The sequence below is a fragment of the Manis javanica genome, chromosome 8, assembly GCF_040802235.1.
Source record: "Manis javanica isolate MJ-LG chromosome 8, MJ_LKY, whole genome shotgun sequence".
Classification (NCBI taxonomy): domain Eukaryota; kingdom Metazoa; phylum Chordata; class Mammalia; order Pholidota; family Manidae; genus Manis; species Manis javanica.
This window is the reverse complement of record NC_133163.1, coordinates 21,450,696-21,475,888: the sequence shown is the minus strand read 5'-3', so window position 1 is coordinate 21,475,888 and position 25,193 is coordinate 21,450,696. Positions and strand designations below refer to the sequence as shown.

At 40.3% G+C, this 25,193-nt stretch overlaps 2 protein-coding genes across 7 annotated transcripts in view; one reads left to right on the top strand and one right to left on the bottom strand.

Annotated features, from left to right (window-relative positions):
* The window catches only part of CEP128 (centrosomal protein 128), a 397,887-nt gene extending 396,808 nt beyond the window's left edge, over positions 1–1,079 (bottom strand). For all 6 annotated transcript variants that reach the window (XM_073242024.1, XM_073242028.1, XM_073242029.1 and 3 more), the window contains exon 1: positions 887–1,079. The gene's annotated coding sequence lies outside the window, so the exon portion shown is untranslated. The remainder of the gene's footprint in view (positions 1–886) is intronic.
* Positions 1,080–10,975: 9,896 nt separating this feature from the next.
* LOC108384765 (thyrotropin receptor) overlaps positions 10,976–25,193 on the top strand; it is a 117,478-nt gene continuing 103,260 nt past the window's right edge. Inside the window, exon 1 of the mRNA XM_073242023.1 lies at positions 10,976–11,239. Within this exon, the coding sequence (XP_073098124.1) occupies positions 11,070–11,239 (170 nt within the window). The 5' untranslated portion in view covers positions 10,976–11,069. The remainder of the gene's footprint in view (positions 11,240–25,193) is intronic.

Sequence of the window (25,193 nt, the reverse complement as noted above, 5' to 3'; positions counted from 1 at the left end):
TGAAATGACATGTGCTGTGTAAAATAACCAGAGTTTGAAGACATACCACTATTTTTTTTTAATTTTTAGGGAATGTAAAATACTCAGTTTCAAAATGACTACACATTGAAATGAAAACATTTTGAATATATTATGCTAAATAAATTTCTTTTCACACGTTTAATGTAGGTACTAGAAAATTTAAACTCAAGTGTGTGGCTCACATTATATTTCTACTAGCACAGTTTTGCATAATTAATAAAAGTAAGTAACAAATACTGAGCCCTTCCACTGTGCCAGGCCCTGTGTTAGATACTTCATATAATAGAACATCACTGCAAAGCGGTTTTACAAGACGTCTGCGGAAGTGACTGGTCTCTATCAAATCAGCTGGAATTCATTGTCAAATGTTCCTACTAAATAACTTAAATATGGGACAGTTAACAGCTAAAGTTGGGGTTAACTCCTATGTTGGCATAGGAAAGACAGGTCGCTGATACAGCCAAGGGGTAGCAAACTTTTGCGACCATAGAACAGGTGCAAACGTCAGGGCCATATACTAGGCCAGGCAAGTTAGCGCCAAAATGCGGCCAGGCTCTCTGACAGCTCAAGTTTCTCAGCGGCTGGTGGCAGGACTAGCTGCTCCAGGAGGGCAACGTAGTTCAGATTCCGGGGAAAACTTGGCCAGGACCAGTCTGCGGACACCCATGCCGAGGGAGGGGGGCGTCGGGATGCGCGGCATGCCGCCCCACACCCCTAACCTTGGCACACACTCCACCTGTCCAAGGCCCCATCCCTGGTCTCTGCGCAGCTTTGGTGTCCCCACGCAGGGACTAGGGGAAGTGGGACCTTCCCCTACGACAGGGAAGTGGTAAAGAAAGGAGAGGGGACGTCTGGGGGCAGATACCTGAGAGAGAAGAGGACCCCAGGTCGTCAATGCTGGATCATCGCCGAGGCCCCTCCCGGCTCCCGCGGCCACCAGGGACCTACAAGCGAAACTGACCAGACGCTACGGCGCAACCGACTCAGCTCTCCCCAGACTCGCAGCTATGGCAACTTGAACTAGCCGCCCAGCTGCAGCGAGGGTACAGGACCCCGCTGCTGCCTCATGGCCCTCTGGGAGTTGTAGTCTATCTTGTACTCAAAGCATAGGATTATGAAGGCCAGCGGCCCCAAGAGAAACTGCAACTCCCAGGATGCCAAAGGACAGGCCTACCAGTGCCTTTCCCGGAAGAAGCTGGATTAGCGGGCACCGGAGTACCTTTGGAGCGCCTTCCGACCCTCTTCTTTTTTTTTTCTTAAAGGGTCAGTAGCTCCTCGAGGAGCCAGAGACGCGATGTAAGAGTTGCCTTGGCTCTGACTAATCGGAAAAGTCTAAAATATCTACTTTTTAAAAGTAAGAAAAATTCAAAGTAATTGCAATAGTAACATAGACTACATTTCTTTTGCTCCTTGGGAAACAAGGAATCGTAACTTCCAACTGAGAAATTTAATACCAGGGCCCAGTGTCTTTTTCGAAAAGCTCACAAGTTATTAGAACAGGAAGGAAACAGAAAAGATTTTTCTAGTTAAAACTTCAGGCCTGGAAAGGGTAAGTGACTTGTCTAAGATCGCATAGCTCATTAATGTCAAACCAAAAGTGTATAAGGCTGTCTGGTTGCTGCTATATTCAGTAGAGGGTGTCATCTCAGTCATTCTGAGGTAGGACAGGGACATGGCACAAGCATCATGATTAATTTTTCCTGCCAATGACGAAAAAAATGCCAAGATATAAATAGAACAGAAAGGACTCCATCTTAAGACTAAGATTCCATTTTAAAAACTAGGGAGTTGAGGTAAGATTCCTAACATATTTTATGGTAATCAGCCAATAACCAACCCTATCTTAAGGCAGGGTAAGCAGTCCTAAATGATATGTCCCCACTGCTTGAGGGTAATCACCATCTTGGAGAAGAACAGGTTCAAGAAATACCTTGTATCAGATTCATCTTACAGAATATCTAGAAGACACATGATGGATGGTGACATAATGCCTCTCACTGAAGACAGGCATCATGAGACCACATGTCAAGCCTACGCACCCACCCCACACACAACTTTTGCCCCATCCTTGAGATCCTTAAAAAACAGAAATCTAAGCCTTTAACCTCACCTCCTTTCTGAGGTTGCCCATATTTCCCTTTCTTGGAGTCTGTACTTTGCCTTAAATAAAAACTTCTTACTGCTCAACTCATTCCGTTTTGTCTCTGCACTTTTCCAGTGGTAAGTCTCTTTCTTACTTTGCTATTTTATTCTATTTTCTAGACTTAAGCACAAGTCTTCACTCTGTCTCTGTTCTACTTCAGACAAGTAGGGAAGGGCTACTGAGATCTCTAATCTGGGCTTTCAAGTTCCCATCACCTGGGTGGCCTGGATAAGACTGCTGCTGTGTGATCATGCTCTTCAACAACCCACCTGAAATCTCCTTTCTTGGCTTTGAGAAGTTCTCAGAAAATAATCTCACTTCATCCAGTGCTCTGCTGCTCCCCCAAATCCTAGGGTGGTAGGGACTTAGTTCCCACCCCATAAAGATTCAAGCAGTCACTGGACACCAGGTGTCTCTGGCTTCAGGAGTTGGCAAGGGATCTACCCTACACTGAGCAGTTCAGTGAGTTTCTCTTCCCTGTGTTCCTCCTTGTTCTCTACTGCCTCCAAGGCTACTGCCATTTGCTGCTATTCTCAGTTAATGAATTCCTTCCGTATCTACACTTATCAAAACTGTTTAAGAATTCTTTGTCAATCAGAATCCAGAACCCTCCCCAGTCCAGGCTGATACTTCACTGAGTGCGCAGGAATAGACCTCCCCAGACACAGCTACTCAACAACAATTCTAGAACATGATGGAGACATATTCCACTCAGAGAAGTCATTTTCAGGCATGAAAAGCTAATAAAAAACTCAACAAAGAACTGAACTTTAGAAAGCTAAGAAGTTGAAATCAGTGTAAGCACATAGAGCCTCGTTTCCCTCTCTCTGCCAAAAAGACCACTAGTCCCTTTCTCCTTGAGACTAAAATCAAATTTTACTTTATCTGTGAAAGTTTTCTTGGCTACCTCAAGTAGAGCTAGGTCACGTTAAATAGACAGGTTCTCTATTCCAATAATTCTGTGCTGTAAATATTATTTTCCAAATGGGTCTCTTCCATTATATTATAAGACCTTCAAAGGCAGGGACCTAACCTTTCAAAATCATTATGTCTTTTCAACCTTTCCCAGTTTCCAAATCTCCCTTCATATCTCTCCCTTTCTAATACACAGACAAAATCATAAACAATTAGCATATCAAATTGATATTTAAATCATTCAAATATTTTTTCTGGCCAGCAATGAGGGGTAAAAGGTTATTCATATCATTTGAAAATAAAATAATTATGTTAAGATCTACCTGTGTATTTGCATCTATCTGTCTTCAAGCTTGCTCATAGTTGTAGTCAGGCATACACTCCATGTGAGAGAGATTAAGGTAAGTCAGAACAGCTTTAAAATTGTTCCATATGCATACAGAAGCATAATAATAACTCCATTTATGTGTTAACATTTTGATTTTTCAAAACAACTGCCTTCATTCAATTCAGAAAATGTATACTGAACCTTTCTAGGATCCAGACATTGTATTAGTTACTAAAGATGCAGTAAAAACAAGAAAATGAACAGCAGAATTGCTGCCCTTATGTTGCTCAGAGTAAAGTAAGGACAGAATACTAATCAAATTGCTATAAGTCTGGATGATAGAGTACCACATAGGTTTCTGTGGATGGACACAAAAGAGAAACTTCCTAAGGGAGGGATATCTGATCAACTGCAGGACGAATGACTCCTAAGAAAGCTAATGTACCCTGAGCTGCCATCATAAAAGTGAGTATCCATAACCTCTCTTCACTGGTCCAACTATATTAGAGAATTAGATTAAATTGTAGGGATCCCATTTTTAAAGTGATATTAATGAAATAAATCAGAGGACCCAATTGGGAGTGATGGGTGGAAAATAGATTTGAGATCACTATGCCAAGAAATTTTACCTTACATTATTAAATTTATAGCAGCTTTTTGTTACAGTGTGCTCTCAATCCACAACTATGACATTGTAGGTAAAACTGCAGTATTTTCAGAATCTCTCACCTGCCTAAGTGCATCTCCATATCAAAAGGTGATTACAAAGGGGAGCAGCGGAGTATCTGGACTGGAAGGGTTGGATGGGGTCCCTTTTTGCAGCTGGGTTGCAAGATTCACAGTCAAGCAAAAGTGGACGACTGCTTGTAAGTAATAAATGGGTTTCTCCCAGTTTATTTCTCTCTAGACTGATTTCAGCTTCAAATTTAATTTGCCTGGGCTGGGAACATATTTTTCACCAAGAGTTACAGACATCCAGGAAAAATATACTGAAGTCAGATCATAGAATGTCTCTCTCTAACAAAACAGGCAAAATAAGAGAGCCAACAAAAAATATTTTACATAAAACGTGTCTTTTAACTCCCAAATGACATTTATTGCAAAGGGAAAAGGGCATCAATATGGTAGACCTACATCCAACAACCCTCAAAACACACTCAAGCTGAATCACCTGATTCTACATTTGGAAAAACCCAGAAGGATTATCATTTGCAGTTCTCTCTCTTTGCAAACAGCATAAATAGAGACACCCAGAGTCTAAATGATGCATTGGTTTGTAGGGCTGCCATAATAAAATACCACAGAATGGGTGGCTTAAAAAACAGATATTTCTCACAGTTCTGGAAGCTGCAAGTCCAAGCACAAGGAATGATAAGGTTTGGGTTCTTCAGAGGCCTCCTCCCTCAGCTGAAAGATGGTTGTCTTCTCTGTCCTCACAAGATGCCCCTTTCCCCATGCAGGCAGATATCTTGTGCATCTCTCTCTACAAAGACACCAGTCACACTGGATTAGGGCCCCAGCCTTATGGCATCATTAAACCTCAATTACCTCTTTAAAGGTAATTATGTCTTCAAATATGGTAACATTGAGGGTTTAGGGTTATGGGGCTAGAGAGGAAGGGGGACAGAATTTTATACAAAACACATGATTTCCCCCAAATTGTACTTATTCATGATTAGTGTTATCGATGATCTTCCCACTACATAATACCTCCCTAAAAGGAGATGTAACAGATATTATTTTACATACATGACCCATATATTCTCCAGAATAGACCACATCCTAGGCCACAAGAAGAGCCTTAGTAATTAAAAATGACTGAAATTGTACCACCTAACTTCTCAGATCACAAAGGTATAAAACTAGAAATAAATTGTGCAAAGAAAACAAAAAGGCTCACAAGCACATGGAGGCTTAACAACATGCTCCTAAATAATCAATGGATCAATGACCAAATTAAAATAGAGATCAAGCAATATATGGAGACAAATGACAAGAACAGCACAAAGCCCCAACTTCAGTGGGACATAGCAAAAGCAGTTCTAAGAGGAAAGTATATAGCAATCCAGGCCTATTTAAAGAAGAAAGAAAAAACCCAAATGAATAGTCTAAATTCACAATTATTGAAATTGAAAAAGAAGAACAAGTGAGGCCCAAAGTCAGCAGAAAGAGGGACATAATAAAGATCAGAGAAGAAATAAATAAAATTGAGAAGAATAAAACAATAGAAAAAATTAATGAAACCAAGAGCTGGTTCTTTGAGAAAATAAACAAAATAGATAAACACCTAGCCAGACCTATTTAGAAAAAAAGTGAATCTAGACACATAAACAGAATCAGAAATGGGAAAGGAAAAATCATGATGGACACCACAGAAATACAAAGAATTATTAGAGAATACTATGAAAAACTATACGCTAACAAGCTGGAAAACCTAGGAGAAATGGACAACTTCCTAGAAAAATACAACCTTCCAAGACTGACCAAGGAAGAAACAGAAAATCTGAACAGACCAATTACCAGCAACGAAATTGAATCAGTAATCAAAACACTACTCAAGAACAAAACCCCTGGGACAGACGGATTTACCACAAAATTTTATCAGACATACAGAGAAGACATAACACCCATTCTCCTTAAAGTTTTCCAAAAAATAGAAGAGGAGGGAATACTTCCAAACTCATTCTAAGAAGCTAACATCACTCTAATACCAAAACCAGGCCAAGACGCCACCAAAAAAGAAAATTACAGACCAATATCCCTGATGAACATAGATGCAAAAATATTCAACAAAATATTAGCAGACCGAATTCAAAAATACATCAAGAGGATCATACACCATGATCAAGTGGGATTCATCCTAGGGATGCAAGGATGGTACAATATTCAAAAATCCATCAACAAAAAGAAGGACAAAAACCATATGATCATCTCCATAGACACTGAAAAAACATTTGACAAAATTCAACATCCATTCATGATAAAAACTCTCAACAAAACAGGTATAGAGGGCAAGTACCTCAACATAATAAAAGCCATATATGACAAAACCACAGCCAACATCATACTTAACAGTGAGAAGCTGAAAGCTTTTCACCTAAGATCGGGAACAAGACAGGGATGCCCACTCTCCCCACTTTTATTCAACATAGTACTGGAGGTCCTAGCCATGGCAATCAGACAACACAAAGAAATAAAAGGCATCCAGATTGGTAAGGAAGAAGTCAAACTGTCATTATTTTTGGATGACATGATATTGTACATAAAAAACACTAAAGACTCCACTCCAAAACTACTAGAACTAATATCAGAATTCAGCAAAGTGGCAGGATACAAAATTAATACACAGAAATCTGTTGCTTTCCTATACACTAATGATGAACTAGCTGCAAGAGAAATCAGGAAAACAATTCTGCTCACAATTGCATCAGAACTAATACAACACCTAAGAATAAACCTAACCAAGGAAGTGAAAGACTTATACCCTGAAAACTACAAGACACCCTTAAGAGAAATCAAAGAGGACACTAACAAATGGAAACTCATTCCATGCTCTTGGCTAGGAAGAATGAATATTGTCAAAATGCCATCTTGCCCTATGCAATCTACAGATTCAATGCAATCCCTATCAGAATACCAACAGCATTCTTCAATGAACTGGAACAAATAGTTCCACAGTTCTACAAAGCCACAGTAATCAAGACAATTTGGTGCTGGCACAAGAACAGACCCACAGACCAGTGGAACAGAATAGAGAGTTCAGATATTAACCCAAGCACATATGGTCAATTAATATACGATAAAGGAGCCATGGATATACAATGGGGAAATGACAGCCTCTTCAACAGCTGGTGTAGGCAAAACTGGACAGCTACATATAAGAGAATGAAACTGGATTACTGTCCATCTCCATACACAAAAGTAAACTCAAAATGGATCAAAGACCTGAATGTATGTCATGAAACCATAAAACTCTTAGAAGAAAACATAGGCAAAACTCTCTTGAATATAAACATGAGCAACTTCTTCATGAACATATCTCTACGGGCAAGGGAAACAAAAGCAAAAATGAACAAGTGGGACTATATCAAACTAAAAAGCTTCTGTTCAGCAAAGGACACCATCAGTAGAACAAAAAGGCATCCTACAGTATGGGAGAATATATTCATTATTCTATTGATCCCATAATATTCTTTTTTGTCCATAATATTCTTTTCAGCCACACACTTACTAATTGTAGGTTTTTGTCACTGTCACGAGCATCACAAATATAAAACACAGCAATTTATATGAATTCAGGTTAAAATGAACAACTATTGATGTACAAAACCGAATTTATAAAACATTTTTATTATACCTAAGTAATATATGATCCCCTTTAATAGGTACCTTTTGAAAATAGGTGAAACACACAGAGGAATTTATTGCTAGACACCACTTTCCGATATTTGGACAATGCTAATAGTTTGTCTAGAAGAAGGAAAATGTCATCTTCTATTGCCTTTCTCATTCATCTTATATTTAAATGGTTTCTTTGTGTGTGTTTAATGGATCTGAGTGCAAACACTTTCCTCTTTACTTAAACTTATTCATCTTCTCATCTCATATGTTTATTTGCCCCAGTTTAAAAGTTATGCTAAGGGAAGAAAATCACCTTACTGATTACCATAATTTGTTGAGCAAGCTCTTAGACATGATTATCCTGAAGGCTTATTTCAATTTACTGAATTCAAATTTCTACACACAAGATTCTACCTATATTATGATCACCACCAAGCCAATTTCATGCTATCTAAATCTTGATTAAGCAGTTACAAATTACACCTACATAAAACTTATAAAAATTTTAGCAAATCTAATCTGAATATATGATAACTTGATACATGATGATAAACTAGGGTTTATCCCTGGAACACAAGATGTGTTTCACGTTAAAAAATCAAACATTGTGATTTATCGTATTAACAAACTAAAAAAGAAAAGTGCTGACTCATTTCAATAGAGGCAGTAAAAGCACTTGACAAAATCTAATCTCTAATTGTGATTAAAACTCTAAGCAAATGAGAAATAGAAGGATGCTTTCTCAATCTGATAAGAAGCATCTATGGAAACTGTATAGGTAACATCATATTTAATGATGAAAGAATGATTTCTCCCTATGATTAAAATCCAGATGAAGATGGGTGTCTCTTTCTAGTCAAAACTGTACCATAGGTTCTAACTGTATAATCAGAGATGAAAAAGAAATGAAAAGCACCCAGACTGGAGAGGAAGAAGTAAAATCTCAGGCAACACGATCCATCTATGTAGATTATCTAATAGAATCTACGAAACAGCCACTGAAACCAGCAAGTGAATTCAGTGAGACTGCAGTCAAGCCATCAGATAGTTGCTGTCCTAGTTGTCATTTTGTTTGCAACCTCACAATGGACCTCAAGCCAGGAGCATCCAAGTAAGCCACTCCCAGAATACCCCACAGAAATGCTGAGAGAATAAATATTGTTTTAATCTGCTACATTTTGGGATTATTGATTATGCTGCAACAATTAATATAGGCATTGCAAGCCTGATTATTCATTTAACATTTATTATTTACTAACTCTGAGCTAAGCATTGTTCTTCATGTTAGGGGCACAAGTGGGAAAAAAATCAGCAGGGCTCCTGCCTTCGTGGCACTTACATTTTGATAGAATGGGAGAGTAACAAGTGATAGGCAATACACAAGTAAACTAATCAATAGTAATAATCAGTGATAATTGCTTCACTGACAGTGAAACAAGGCAATATGTTAGGGGGTGGCGAATCATTAGTTTAGACAGGGTATTAGGGGAAACCTTCCTGAGGTCATGATATTTAAACCAAGATTCAATGACGTGAAGATCTGGGGACATATTGTTCCAGGCCTAGAGTTCAGCAATAGCAAAGACCCAGAGGTGATAATAAACTTGTTTTGCTCCAGGTCCCGCAAAGTAATGTTAAGGACAAGATCTTGGAAGGCAGGGATCAGCAAACTGGCTTCTGGGTCAAATCGTGTTTGAGACCTGTTTTGCAACAGCCTACAAGCTAAGAATGGCTCTTATATCTGTAGAGGATTGAGTAAAAAAGAAGGAGGAGAAAATGTGCCAAAGATTGTGTGGTCCACGAAGCCTAAATACTTTGTGGTTCTTTATGGAAAAAAGTTTACTAGCCCCTAGAATAGAAAGTTATTGGTCACGTTCAAGAATTTATACATTATTTTATATTTTTTATTTTTTATTTAATTTTTTTATGTGTGTGGAGTAGTATTCCATTGTATAGATGTATCACTATTTGTTTTTCTATTACTGAGTGGAAGGACATTGGGATGTTTCTAATTTTTGGTGATGATGAATAAAGCCTCTATAAACTCTGGAATACACATATTTTAAACCTACAGTTCAATGAACTTTAACAAATTCATACATCCACTTAAACTCCAATATAATTCAGATACAGAACATTTCCATGACTCTTGTGGGTTCTCTCCTATCTTTTGCTGGTCAATTTCTTCTAACCATCATTCTGATATCCATCACCACAGTTTTTCCCCTGGTCCCAGCAAAGTTCACATACATGGAATCCTGCAGTACATGAAGAGCTGATATTCCTTTTACTCCAAGAAGAATTAGTAAGAAATGAAGGATTTTAAGAGGGAAATTGGCACAACCAGATCTATAATTTGAGTTATCTTTTTGGCTACTGTTTGAAGAATGAGTAGATGACGGCATGCCACTTAAGTATTCTTTTTCTCCTCATCTTGTTGGGGGCGGGGGGTGGTATATGGCTCAACAAAATCCTCTGGGCCGACCGGAATTTAGCTGGAGGCAGAGTTCCCTTCAGGTACCAGGGCCATTCCAATCCTGCCCAGCAGATGGCCCCAGAGCCCCGTTCCCGACCCGCCTAGCCCAGTCTGCGCGCTGGGGGAGAGCCGGGCACCTCCGGGCAACTCTGAAAGACTTCGGGCGCAGATCCCCGCGCGCGTGTGGCCGCCCGCCCGAGCGTCCTGGTTTGCCGGGCAGCTGGGAGCAGCGAGGATCTGCCATGGGTGCTGCGCCCGGCTCCGGCCTCACCTCGGGTGGCCGGCGACGCGTGCCCGCCTGCGATTCTCGGCACAGGCGTCTTTGGCCAGGAGTTGCGGATGTTCTGCAGGACCCCGTCCGCCCCGGCACAGTCCACTCGACCGGACTTTCTCTGTCTGGGCAGTGCGTGCGAGTGGATCCCGGGACAGCGCTTTCAGTAGGCTACCCGCGGGGAGAGGTCTAAAGACAGGGACAGGAGGGGGCGTCTGAGCTAGGCTTTGGGGACAACTAACGGGAGGAACGCGTGGGGCAGGTTGGAAGGCAGAGGGGACAGCCCAGGCTGGTGCTGAGGATCAGGGAACTGACGGAGCGGGCTGCGTGGCTGCGCAAGGAGGGCGCAGCAGGCAAGCTGGTTTGGGTGGAGAGTTGCCTAGGAAATGGAACACTTAAGAGCCTCTTCTTTCCCCTCTCCAGCCTCCCCTTTGGTGCTTAAGTCACAGCCCCATGGAGACCTCCCTCCTCCCACCTCACCCCGCCTCCTTCAGCCTGGGGTAACCCGACGCGCGGAGGGCTGAGGGTGAAGCGCTAGCGGAGGTTGAAGAAACAGCCTTGTGACCGGTGCAAAATGAGGTCGACGCCCCTACTGCCCCTGGCGCTGCTTCTTGCTCTGCCCGGGAGCCTGGTGGGAAAAGGGTGTCCGTCTCCGCCCTGCGAGTGCCACCAGGAGGACGACTTCAGAGTCACCTGCAAGGATATCCACCGCATCCCCAGTCTCCCGCCCAGTACGCAGACTCTGTGAGTACCTGGGAGAGAGCGGGTGGAACCCAGCAGGAAGGGTGGATGGAAGTGCACAACAGGAGCTTGAGAAGGGATGGGGTCGTGTGACTGTGTGCGTGTGTGAATAAAAACTCAGTCGCCCAAATTTGGGGTTGCTGACACCTTAATTTATGCGTAATACAGGAAAAGGCAACAGAACTTTGGCACACGATGCAAGTAGGAGTTGTTCTTTCTAAAGAGCTGTTGTTCTTCATTTTGCCTACTTTTAGCCCTGGCTTAATTTTAGTTTCACTTCAGATATTAATAAGACTAATAGCAATTCAAGAATTGACATTTTTATATATTTTGGGTAATGAAAATTTGCAAAAAAAAGTATTTCTCCTTTTATTCTTTAGATGGGAAACTATCGTGGCAGGTCTGCTGATTCATCTAATAATTGATAAAGATTTAATCAATGGCTCTTTTTAAAATACATCCTTCAAACTTTCTATGAAGTATCTGAGTTATTTTCTCAAATGTGAACTGCCCAACAACATAGTGTATCCAGGACTCTCCTTTAAGACAGGCATGGTATGGGTAAAAAGAGCTGAAACTTCATAAAATATATTTTTTATCTCCATGTTAAGTATTACCAAACAAGAAACTTGATGTTGACTAAGCCTTATATGTATCTGTTCCTTAACAGACATTTAAATCAGTGACCACTGAAAGGATAATTGTAGATAAGACCAAGGGAAAAAAAGGCTTTCTTGAATTGCTAAAAATGGAACACAAAGAATGGTAAACTAAGCTGGTAAAACCCAGTTAGGGTAAGAAAGTGAAGGTTATTAAAGAGAATGTAGATAGTCAAAAAGCAGTGGTGAAGTTACACTTCAAGATTTTCTCAAGAATTTAGCTCATGGGGACATTCAGCAGGAGGTGATGAATGTTTCAGCACAGGTTATAGGTATTTCTGTGAGATAACTTCAGTTTCTTATCTCTGAGATAACTTCAGTTTCTTATCTCATCTTAGTTGATTAATGCAATAACCTCCAAGTAGTGCTTTTTTCTCCAGGCTGCTACCACAGGTTAAAATATGTTCTTATCCTGTTGATCAAACCCCTAAATTGACTCCTCGAGGCCTCCAAGATAAAAACTCATTTGTACAACCTACAAGATCTTTTAAGACCTAGCCCAATCTTTCTTTCAAACCTGGTGTTTCCCAGTGTGTCTGACTTCCCACTCCAATAGATGAGAAGTTCTGGTACTTTCCCCCAGTGTTCTCTGCTTTCACAACTGCCTTTGCCTTCCCTCCTACATTCTAGCCCCTCTGTCAAAAGCATCTTACCCCCTTCTGCATCTGGCTAATGCCTATCCCAAGATCCAGATTAGGGGTCATTTCCTTCAGGAAACCTCTCCTGACCTATGATCCCCAGGTTGGGTGAGTTACCTTGCCCCCAGCATTCTGTGTATAAACCCTATCTAGCCCGTACACACTGCACGCTTTCCTGGAACTTGTTATTTTTTTTTTCATGCTTCCCCAAGCAGGACATGCACTCCTCTAAGCCAGAGACCCTGCCATTCAATTCTGAATTCCTCACACCCAGCACACAGCCTGCAACTATATTTGTGACATAAAAAAAAAAGCTTGTTAAGTGAGAGAATGAACAAATGAACATGCAATTCTCAGATTGTCTATTGTATGGTGAAGAGAAAGAAGGCCAGAGAGATCATTTCTTCAGAGGCGCTTTTAAAAGTAGCAGAATTTCAAGAGTCATTCACAAGAAACGTTGCTCTGACAGTGCAAGTGAACTCGGAGTTACCCGACTTACAATTCCACCAAATGTGGAGGAGAAAGGGTATGTTGGAGAAAGGGCAATGGAAGAGGAGTCAGGAAACCTGCCTTCTCTTCATGCCTCCCTCACTGACTGTGAAATCACGTGAGATCATTTATTTGGGAGGACTCCGGTTTCCTTCTGGTGAAAGAGGAGGTTTAGTCAGGTGTATTCTGATGTCTGTGATGCCAGCAAGAACAGTCTGGGAGATCCACTGAATCACCAAGAGCAAGAACTGGATAATGACAGAACCAGGGAGACAGAGCAGGGAGAATCTGACCTTGAAAATGATGGAAGACAGGAGCAGGGAATGTTCTGGAGACTGAAGTTGTTTGAAGATAGGGAAGAGAAAACTGATGAGAAGTGTGGGTGAAATAGTATGCTCATCTAAACTATAACCACAGCCATCTGCTGCAGTAGCAAAGTGACTTTAAATCTTTTGGGGGCAGTAGAACTCTTTTGTCAAAGGAAAGCTTAAGAGAGAAGACAAGTATGCAAAGCTGACAATTATATTGCACTTCTTCCCATCCTAAGCACTTTACACAAATTCACCCTTTGAATTCTCACCAAATCCCATTGAGTAGACAATCTTATTCTCTTTTTATAGATGAGGAAATTGAGGCACAAAAAGGGAAGCTGTTTGCTCAGTGTCACACAGTTTATAAATGGTGGTGCTAGAATTTGAAATACCACAGAGCTGTACTCTTAAACAGCTGCCTTTGGATGAAAGTGAGTCTCACCCTGCCAGCTTTTCCCCAGTGCAGTCATGAGGTTTTGGGAAAGAAGTTTGAAAACAATTGATGCCCAATAAGCCACAGATAACCACAGGGGCTATAGGCCCAGAAAATATGCCAGATCTCAGAAAATAGGAGGTTACAGGAAAAAGAAAAAGGGACAGAAAGGAGGAGGGAAGGAAGAGAAAAGAGATAGAAGGGAGGAAGGAAAAGTAAGGCTGTACCTAAGTTATGGAAGGCATTCCCTGTTAAAACAAATCAGATCTTTGACATTAAAAAAACCTGTTCAGGTGGTAACCCCCTTTGAAACTAGATGCTATGTAACCACTGCCTAGCCATTTTACAACTTCAGCAACTTTTCCTAAGCCTTATCACCTATCTATACACTGTTGTGCTGAAAGATAAGAGATGACCTCTTTCTGCACTACTTATATACCTGCCACATGGTTGGGTGAATGGGTGGGAGAGAGTCACACTGTTTTGGATCTCACTGAAACAGCGGTTCTGAATATTTTTCTCCATTTTCTCCCCTAAAAGGGGCTTGATACACTCTCATTTATACCAGTGGTTCTAACTAGGTGGGAAGTGAGGGACAGTTGATATCCCTACTCCCCAGTGGAATATTCTAGAATTTTTCTAGAATGATAGTTTGAAAAAAACAATGGTCTTCCCAGTTGAGAATTATTGATTTAAGGAAATTTAAATGAAGCAAACAGAATAAACTTAGAAATGTAAAGTTTGGCATATTATTATAGATATATTACCTCAAGACCAAGGATAGCTAGAGTCATCCACCATTCTCATTCAGACAGTTGCCATTTGCTACCTCTATTGACAAGAGAAGCATCCCTTCTCTGAATGAGGAGGTGGATGGGCTTTGACAGCATCCTGGATTTGTGTGGACTCTAATCTGCCTTTAGTTCCATGATGGTAACAACCACCACCTCCACCCCTATGGGCCCCAGCCATCTGGGATCTGGGGCCTCTGTAGACGGAAGGTTTATCTGCCACACACATGTGCCTTCAGAAATGTTTTTGTGACTAAACCACTCGTCACTGTTGTTGTTTTCAGGGTCTGGATTTTGCTTCCATTGTTAGTTGTTTGCATTCTGCATCCGGGTCTCTCAGTTGTGGACTAGCCCAGGGCTTTCTAAACCGAAAATAGGCACTCACCATGGTCAAGATTTTTGCCCTCTGTTTCACCTGCACTTTTATTTATATTTACTCAGTATCTTTAAGTTGACTCACTTCTCTAACTACAAGAAATGTATTAGAAAGCTTATATAGTGATTAACATGGAAAATTAGCATGACTTGCTTAAATGGGCAATAACCAGAAAACTAAATACAGTGAAAACACAAATTTTCTAGCTGAAGACTATTTGAATGCTCTGAGACTGTGGCTGACTTCTCTTTGTTAAAAGGGAACAGCAGTAGAGGTTAGAGAAATATTAAAGAGATACTGATCTAACATGGTGTCCTTGGTGCTATTGAAAGGATTTGAAAGACAATGGAAAAGAGAACCACGTTCTCCTGGTATGATTCAGTATTATTTAATATTCCATCTAAAATAATCTCATGTATCTCCAAGTCATATATATTTCTCACACTTAGGGAAATATGGATTTATTCCATATTTCACAATTGTTTTAGTCACAATCAGTGGTTGTCACCTGAGGAACATTTGGTTCCCAACCTAAAAAGAACCCCTCTGCCTAAACACAGCACATACTTTGTGTCTTATAAAAAGTGGTTCACTTCATGCTTCTAGGCTCCATGACTTAATTTCCTTTATTCTGTATATGTATTTATGTATCAGTCAAGGTTTTTGACAGTAACAGAAAACCCACTCTGTCTAGCCTAAGAAGGAAAGAAATATTCTGAAAGAATAACATGTAAAATTTACAGAATCATTGTAGCACCTGGCTTTGAAAATAAGCCAGGGCCCAGGGCAGGCACGGAGTCAGAGCCACAGCCAACCGTCTTGTTGGAATAATTCCACAGATACCACCACACCCAGAGCCACCAGACATCTGTGGTGCTGGGCACCCGGTTCTGTAGCTGCTGGACTGCTTATGTGCTGTCATCAATAATTCCTCCCCTGTCCTTGATTCTCTGAATCACCAGCCAGAAAGTAGATACATGTGATTGTCTGGCATAGGTCTGCTGTGTCCTCACTGCTGGGGGTTGGGAAAGTAGGGAGGTCCCCTTCTCCCACTTTTGGTATCTATAGTGGAAGATGCAGAATTGGGTCCTTCTAATAATACACACAATGGGGAATTTCCCCCAAAGAGGAGCTATATGCCCTGAATATTGTTCATCACTTCCTTCATTCTGCATATGTCTATGAAGCACTGGCTACATTCCAGACACTGTGCTAAGCTCAGGATTTGGTGCAGAACACCACCAACATGTCCCTTCCTCAGATATCTGACCGTCTAGTGGTGACACTGGAAATCAAAAGATTAATCACATAAACATAATTGAGTAAGTGTGCTGAGGGTGTACTTGGTGGGGATGGCAGGGAATTGACTTAAACAAGGTTTAGGGAAGACTTGAGCTGTATCTGGAAACAGCAGGATTTGGGGATAAGTTGTTGCAGGGGCTGGGGGTGGGTGGTGGAGAAACAGTATTCCAGGGATAGAATTGCTCATTTGAAGAGCTTTGAGTGGTAAAGGATTTGGTTTATTCACTCAGGACAAAGATACTGATGGGCAACAAAATATGTTAACACTTTCTTCATATCACAAAACACATCAAGGTGAATTCTAATGTCTGTGGGGGCAGATTTTGTGCCCAAAAAGAAAAAAAACTTATTAGGGGTAATTGATTTTAAAAACTCATATTTGATTCATTAAAGTAATAAATGTAAAACCTGGTTCTTTTTCTAGTTTTCCATGTATTATTTTATTTATAAATTTAATTAACCACTTTAAGGAAGAGTTTATAATTTAATAATATTTTAATAAATAATTTAATATAAATAATAAATGGTTTGAATACACATTTAATATATTCTCTTGTAAAGCATTTGAATGTTTGACAAAACTTTCCAAATACTTAGAAAATTCTAGAAAATCTATTCAGTTAAACTCTATACATACTGGGGATCCTAAGTTTTGAGACATCCCAGTGCTACGTACAGGAGCAGGAGAGTTAAGTGGCTAAGAGTTCTCTCTCTGGAGTGAGGTCTCCGGGTTGATTGTCTTGCTCTACCACTTCCTAGGTATGCTTTTGGGAATGTAAAGAAGGAAAAAATATTTTTCCCTCTCCCCTTATAAGTTCTAAACAAAAGATAGATTAACTAGAAAAAACATGCACATTTATTTAATCTAAGTTTCACATGACAGGGGAGCCTTCATAAGGAAATGAAGACTCAAAGATGTGATTAAACTTGAACATTTTTTTGCCAGGCTTGATGAAGAGTAGAATGTCATGAAATAATGTGATAGGACAAAAAAGGGTATGAGTTAAGTGTGGTAAGCTGAGGGAAGCAGCGAGTTCTTGCAGATTTTCCTCGGCATCCCTCTTACTTCAGAGACAAGGATGCTCCTGTCTTCTGGGTACAGGGAGGCACCCCTCACATGAGGGTCTTATGACTTGCTTCAGGGGAGAAGAGGGCTTAGGGGGTCTTCCCTGTACCTGCGCTTTCTCAAATTCCTCCTGCTTAAAATATTCAATATGCCAAGGTCCCATGTTTTGAGGTAGCATGTCCTGAACCCTATCAGGGGCATTCCCTGATTGCTCTGTGCCTCAGTTTCGTCACCTACAAAACACGGATAATAATAGTACCTGCCTCATCTGATCACTGGGACTTACAAATGAGTCAATGCTATTAAAGGATAATGTTCAAAGAAAGGCAAAATCATAACTCTCCTACAGCTATAAATTAAACACATTACAGATTTTATTTAATTCTAAGTATATTAGTTTCCGAAGGCTGCCATACCAGAGTACCACAAACTGGGTGGCTTAAAACAATAGAAATTCATTTTCTCTTTTGGAAGCTAAAAGCCTGAAAGCCAAGGCATTGAAAAGGATTCGCGCCCTCTGGAGGATCTAAGGAAAACTCCTTCCTTGCCACTTCCTAGCTGCCGGTGGATCCAGCAACCCGTCCTTGGTGTTCCTGGGCTTGTAGCTAGCTGCATTGTACTCCAGTCTCATTCTCTTTACTCACGTGGCTTTCTTCTCTATGTGTCTGTGTCTCTTATAAGGACACCAGTCAATTGTTTCAGGGCCCACCTAATCCAGCATGACCTCTACTTAACCAATTACATCTACAAAGACCCTATTTCCAAATAAGGTCACATTCTGAGGTCCAGGTGGACATGAATTTTGGGGGGACACTATTCAACCTACTACAACGAGGAGACTGGTAAAATACTGCAATTTTGTTAAAGGAGAATCCACAAAATAGGCATATTTATTGGTCAGAAATACTGACATGAACATGTTAATAGAGGCAAAATTAACTTCTTTCATTGTGGGGTAAAGGGAGAGCTCTAACAGACAGGAGAGAATTTGCATGTCCATAGACAAAATTATTTTGCATCGTTCTCACTTGTCTACAGTCTACAGAGTTATAAAACGGCACCCATAGAATCAGACTCAGAATCCTGGAAGAATGTGCCCTCATGCGTAATTTTCCATGAAGCATAATTTTTTCCCCCTACAATTCATATAAAATGCTTAGAACATTACTGGCTTACCATAAACACTCAACAAGTAAACTCAGTAAGAAATAATTTCCTTTTCAACTTAAATCACAGCTCAAAATGAATTATTCAACTTTCGAATTGGAAGTGCAAGACCAATCTATTAGATATTCCAATAGGTCAAGTTTAAATAAAACAGATACTGAAAATACTAAATATACATCGACTATCTTAAACTCAACACAAGCATATAATACTATGGGTCTGATTTACATTCTCATTTCTATTCTTGATTCTAAATTTTCCCAAGCTAAAAGATGTTTGTCTATCAAGCAAGCGGGCTTTCCTCCAGCCCCAACTTACTAACTCAGATTCTTTATGGAACCGTCCATAGGCTTCCTACATTCTGTATTATTAGTGTTGCCCTATCTAAAAGTAACATCCTCTTATATCTGCTGTCCTGATATCATTAATGGCACTGTTTTCCCTTTCAAAGGTGTCCCAACTTGGAGGATAAATTACTAATCGATCTTACTACTAAAGTCCTGAGGCCTGTGGGACACATTAGGACATTCTGAGCCTTGTTTATTGTCACTGTAATTGGGAGTCAATAACTTAAAAAAGGGTTGGTCTCTTACAACCACCTCAAAATCGACAACTCCCACATAGTTGGTAGTGAACTTCCTTCACTGCTTCAGTTGAATTTTGTTCCTTTGACTTTCTTAAGATACTTGGTGTCTTCCCTTCTAGCTTATTGCAGGAGCCTCCTACCCTTTCTCTCGCTTCCAACCCTTGGCCTCCACACTGTCTGTTCTGCACAGAAGCCAAGAAAGATCTTTTAAAATGTAGGTCAGGTCATGTCTCTCCTCTACTCAGAACCTCTCAACAAGCTTCCCAGTTATCTCAAGTTAAAAGCCAAAGTCCTTACAGTGGTCCAAAGGGCCCTACATAATTCCAACCTTTTCTATTTTTCCAATTATTTCCTCTTACTCTCACTCATAATTCAGCTCTCACTTGCTGTTCCCCACTCTTGTCAGGCCTTACGCACTAGGTTCTTCCCTATGTCACAAGCATTATTTGCCCAGGCGTCCCCATGGTTAATCCTCTTACCTCCTTCATGTTTTTATTCAAATGTTACCTTCTCAATAAGGCTTTGCTAATCACTCCATTTCAAATTTAACACTCCTGCCTAAAAAATATGTTTAATCCATGGCATTTGTCACCTTCTAATATATTATGTAATTTGCTTGTTTTTAATGTTTCTTCTTTATGTCTCTCCCTAAAAGAATATAATCTCCACAAGGGCAAGGTTTTTATTTTGTTCTATTGCTGTTACTGTTTGTCTGTTTTGGTTCATTTATGTATCCCAAGTGCTCATAAAGAGCCTGGCATATAATCAGTAATCAATAAATATTTGTTTGCTTAATGAATGCATGAATGAATGTCTCCAGAAGCCCTTTAATGTCATTCCATTGGGTCTTCATATGCTTTTATAATTGTTTTTCAAAGCCCTTGAGTTTTATTGCCCTATTAAGGTAGATGAAATCCTACCTTTGTTTAATATTTTTCCTGGCTATCTGGGACACTAGTTTTTTAGATCCTGAAATGACACCTGAAGGCGTTCCACATCTCTCACTGCCCATCAAACCTATATCACATTACCAAAACCATGTTAAAGAAGCTCCTTTGAACAGCCTCCTCCAAGAAATTAACTCCACCAGTGCTTCCTAAACTGTCCAAACATAGTACTCCTAAACAAGAGGAAAGTGGAAGAGAGCCCCCAGATTATTTGGGACACCCAGAAACAATCCAGAGCAAGATATTCCTTTGACGTATCTGGTTTTATTTTTTAAAACTTAACTTCCAAAATATACTGAGAATTTTGAACTCTTTCCCATCATGTAACTGTTTTTCATGTGGCTTCATATATAACTTCCTGGAGTATTTCCTTGAACCTTCGTGATAATGCAAATCTGTATTCAAATACCCCAGTAACTTGACCCAAGAAAGGGACTTCATGCACAGAACGACAGGCACAGAAGGAGGCCAGTGAAGTAGTTTAGGAGACAGTTCTGTGTGCTTAAAAAATACAGCGTGAACCATCAGACCAGCTCTACAGAGAGGCCAAGCCCACTCACTTCCATTCTCAGACCCCTGGATCCAGGATGTCTAGTTATTTTACTTACGTGGACAAACTTTGGCTATCCTGAAATCTAAGTCTATTTTCTTATATCAGCTCTGATAAGGTCATAGACATAGATTTACAATAGTTAAAATGTATTGTTAAATGAGTAAATATTTTTTTCTGGATTTATCAATTTATTGAAACAGTTTTTTTCCTCTAGAGCTGAGAAATTGTTGGCTTGAGTTGATCTAAGTATTTGATTATTGTAAAGTTTCCTTGCTGTACAAAGTATATTTATTACCTGTCAGATTGAGGTTTATTAACCAGAGGTTCATGGGCTTCCTATGGGGTCCATGGTTGTCCTCCTGGGAATTTGTGATTAAGTGAAAGGTTGTATACAAACACATCAGTGCACTTCTGAGAGAATCTATAACTTTCCTCAGATTTCCAAAGGTGTCCTCGGCACCCCCAAAATTTATAAACTCCTGTTTTGGAATAATTTGGATTTTTGTGTGACAAGTATACATTTGGTATTAACTATATCTCAATCTTTGTATTTTTTACAAAGAAGCTAAACTATGTATTGAAAAAATAAATCAAAACTTCCTACCTTTGAATGTGATTTTCTTCCCTCCTGAATACATTATTATGGCTACTTTTTTTATGCCTCAAACTTAGCATGCCCCTCAAGTAGCCTCTTCATGAAGTTCACTAAATGTGGCTATTCTTCAAATCAGTAGTATAAAAACAGATTTTATAGTGTCTGATACCTCATATCTGACATGAATTCCTTCACACCAAGTCTGTTTCCATTTTCACTGAAGTTGGTCAATATGCTTACTAATTATTTTGCCTTTCATTACTGCAATTAATAAACAGCTGAAAGAAATTTTTAGTATGGGCAAAATGGTCCACTTGATTCAAAGGTACAAACTGGATTTTAAAAGGTTCTGTTCAGATGTCAGACTCTACTTACTTTTCTTCATTTCATATGAATCCTTAAAAACATTTTGGGTGTTCCAGAAATTTTCCAAACAAATTCTTTTCTTAAAACTGCAAAGCAGGCATTTGTGATTTTAAAACATCTTTTAAATGTTATTTTCTTACATGTAGTGACATGTCAGTATGCCCTTGACTTTTCTGGTACAGCCCTACTTAAAATATTTTACCATCAGATTCTTCCAGAAATGCAAATATTTTGTCATTATCATCTTAACTAAATTTCCCACACCCCTTTTACACCCGGACAGAGCACCCTGTGTCCCAATTTTTCTTTCAAAAACACAATATCTCTATTTGTATGATTCATGAAGCTTTTGGCTTACATTTTGCAGGTATTAGCTTAATTTTACCCATATCCAAGTGTTACCATAATTACTCAACTCCAGAGAGAGGATTGGAGTTGTCTCTTCTTATTGCCAGCTACTGTCACTTTGTATTTTGTAATGTCAGTGTTCTTGTGAGCTGGAAAACTAAAAGGCTAACTTTGGGGAGAGGAACTGTACATGCCAATAAACAGGACCTAAAGGGAGGGCATGCACGAGGGGTTTTCGTGACAAGGTTATTAGTGGGCTTTGTGGCTGCTCTATTTCCTTCTCAACAGCCTTTTAGTTATTTCTGGGTCTGCAGCCTGATCCAAAGATTTGAGATGACCATAAATCTTACCTCTTGATAGGAGACATTTTATTGTAGTTAGTTTTTCTTCCTTTCCTCTTTCAATAAATAGTTACTGTTTACCAATCACATTGGTAAGTACTATTCTAGGCATTAGAGGTACAGATTTAGATATAGATAATAAATGATCTCCTTGATCTTACATGCTAGCAGTAGAAAATAGCCATAAATAAATAAATAGGTAAGTAAGCAAAACACATAGAATGTCAGATGGTGATAAGTATAATGGAAAAATATAAGGGAAGGGAGAGGGACAAAGAATGCTGGAAGCAGAATTTTAAATGGTCAGAGAAGGCATCACTGCAAAGACAACATTTGAATAAAGACCAAAAGAAGTCAAACACAAGCAAACAAAAACCCTAAGCCAGGCTGATACCTGAGAGGCAGAAAATTCTGAATAAATGCAAAGACCCAGAGTCAGGGGGACATGGGAGGAACATGCATAGTATATTTAAGAACTAACAAGGAGAGAAAGGTGGCTGAAGCAGAGAGGGCTGTAGGAAATGAGATGAGTCATAGAGGAGAGATCGTGTACTTTGTAGATCATTATAAGGCATTAAAATATAAATATGCTGAATGAATTGAGAAGCTTTTAAAGATTATGAGCACCCCCAAAATGCAGGAACTGATTTGCTTTATATTTCACTAGGAGCACCCTAGCTACTGTGTTTATTGATCAAGTGAGAGATGACAGTGGCTCGAATAAGCTTAATAGCAGGGAAGGGGGTGAGACCTGGTGGAATCCTGGATTTACGTTGAAGGCAAAGCCCACAGGACTTCTAACAGATTGAGTGGGGTCTGACAGAAAGAAGGGAGTTGGTGATGTCTTAGCCTGGATTCTTCAGAGAGCAGAGCCTGCATGAGAACTCTTACTGGGGTGCAGCATGGTGGGATGGGGAAGTGAAGCAGGGAGGGAGGGAAAATTTGCTGCTGCTAGAAGCAAACAGCTGTAGATTCCCTGGGATCACCTAAGCATTCAGATGACACATAGTCTCAGGACCCTTGCTGTAAGAGGGAGGAAAGGGAAACCATTATCCATCAGTGCTTATCTGCTGTAGTTTTGGGTGTTAACTCTACCAACCCTCCAGGTTTCTTGTACATAGATGATGAAGAAGTTTCTGGGTATGAACAGAAAAGCCCCAGGGTGAAAGGTGAGATGAGGGCTAATCAAGGCTGAGGTACAGCACTGTCCAGATGCCTGCGTGAACCTAATCAGCACTCACGGTGCTGGTGGCTGTGGCATGGCCCATATAGGCCACAGAATAAAGCTGAGAAGATCTCAAGTGATGAGTAAGAGGTTTACAGTGTAGTTCACCCTTTGCACCCTTGAGATCTGCCCAAGTTTTCCAGTATTTTTGGCCCCCATATTAAAATATGGGACATTCAGTTTTGTAAAAATAAGAGACTTTTACTTCTTTCTTGAGAGAGGGGAGGATACAAGCCCAATCTTCCACAGAGCTCTTCTCAAGATGCAAATTTTGCAAAGACATCATGCAAAAGGGTTTGTGAAATAAGCTAAAGTCTCTGTTGTGGCTGATCCTAGGGTTGTAACCAGTAGTCATTGCCTCTCTGCAATTCCAATCCTAGGTTTCTCTCACCCTTGGCCAACACTGACTGGCTGGGGTGATTGCCTGCTGGAAGGACCCAGACGCCCACCTTCAAGGGCTCTAAACCTTTAGTTGCCTTGCCCTTATCAGCTATAGTTGTGCTGTTTTCCCATTCACCAGTGTCACTGGCCACAGAAGCACCCAGACACGTCCCAGTGAAACCCCCGTGTTCTAACACACTGCTGCTGCTAATGTGTAGCAGTTAACCTAGCCCCTCAGGGTTCTGTTATTCCTATCAGTACAGAAACTCCTGTATTTGCGTGTTCATCCACTGAGATGAGGAGCCTAGGTGAGCAGGTGGCCATTACAGCATCTGGTCCCCTGTGTTTTTACTTGGTGGAGGTAATCTTTCCACCCAGCAACTAGGACCTCTAATCTGGCAGGAATAGAGACAGAAGTTAAAATTCTGAAAAGTCGGTCACTGTGGTAATGATGAGAAGGGCCAATTCTAACAATACCCCTAGGTCCTCATACCCATGTATTCTAGCTCTATAGAATATATACATACATACATATATATATATATTGACTATTGGTTCAGTGTGTATACTTCATTAGATCTGACCCCCAACCCTGCAGGGCTCTGTCCCCAAGTTGGAACCTTAGCAGAGCCATGCCACCATTCTGTTAGGCCGTCTACGTCTGCAGGGTGAGGTACATGTAGCGATGGCGGTCATGTGCCCTTTGTTGCATCTTCTCTGGCATGAACATATCTCTTGGTTGCGTGCTGTGCTGTTGTGCAACAGGTGTGTTCTTGCAGTATTGTGTAGGGTTTCATACTGGTAGATCAGGTAATCTATAAGCCCTTGAATAGAGGCTCTGGTGGAGGCTTTGAGGTCAGGGAAGACAAACCCAAATCCAAAGTAACAATTCTTTTTAAAATGAATCACCAATTCCTGTGGGGTGGAAAGGGTACAATGTAATCAAACCAAATGCTGGCCATGCTCTTTGAGGAAATTTGCCTTATCAAGGGTACAACTGCTGGCAGGCTGGGCATTCACAGAGGCAGCATCTTGATTAGCCTTGACGAAAAGAAACCCATGCTTGGCTTCTCTCCCTGTCACCTCGGCCATTTCATTCCCATCCATTGAACCAGCCCTGGCTGACATCCATAGGATGAGTCATCCTGTCTACCTGGTTGTTAAGAGACACCTCTATGGTGGCATCATCAAAATTTGCCTACAGAAATCGAGCCTCCTTTTCAATTAATAGACTCCTGGTTTCAGTGATATTAAAGTTTTTTTCAAAAATGTGCACCTTAAATTGCTGAAATATCATAACTTTTGATGTAGTGCAAACCTAATACTAGAATGAGGAATTTGCCATAACATTGACTTTTTGGTTTAAATTAATGCCTTCTTGCC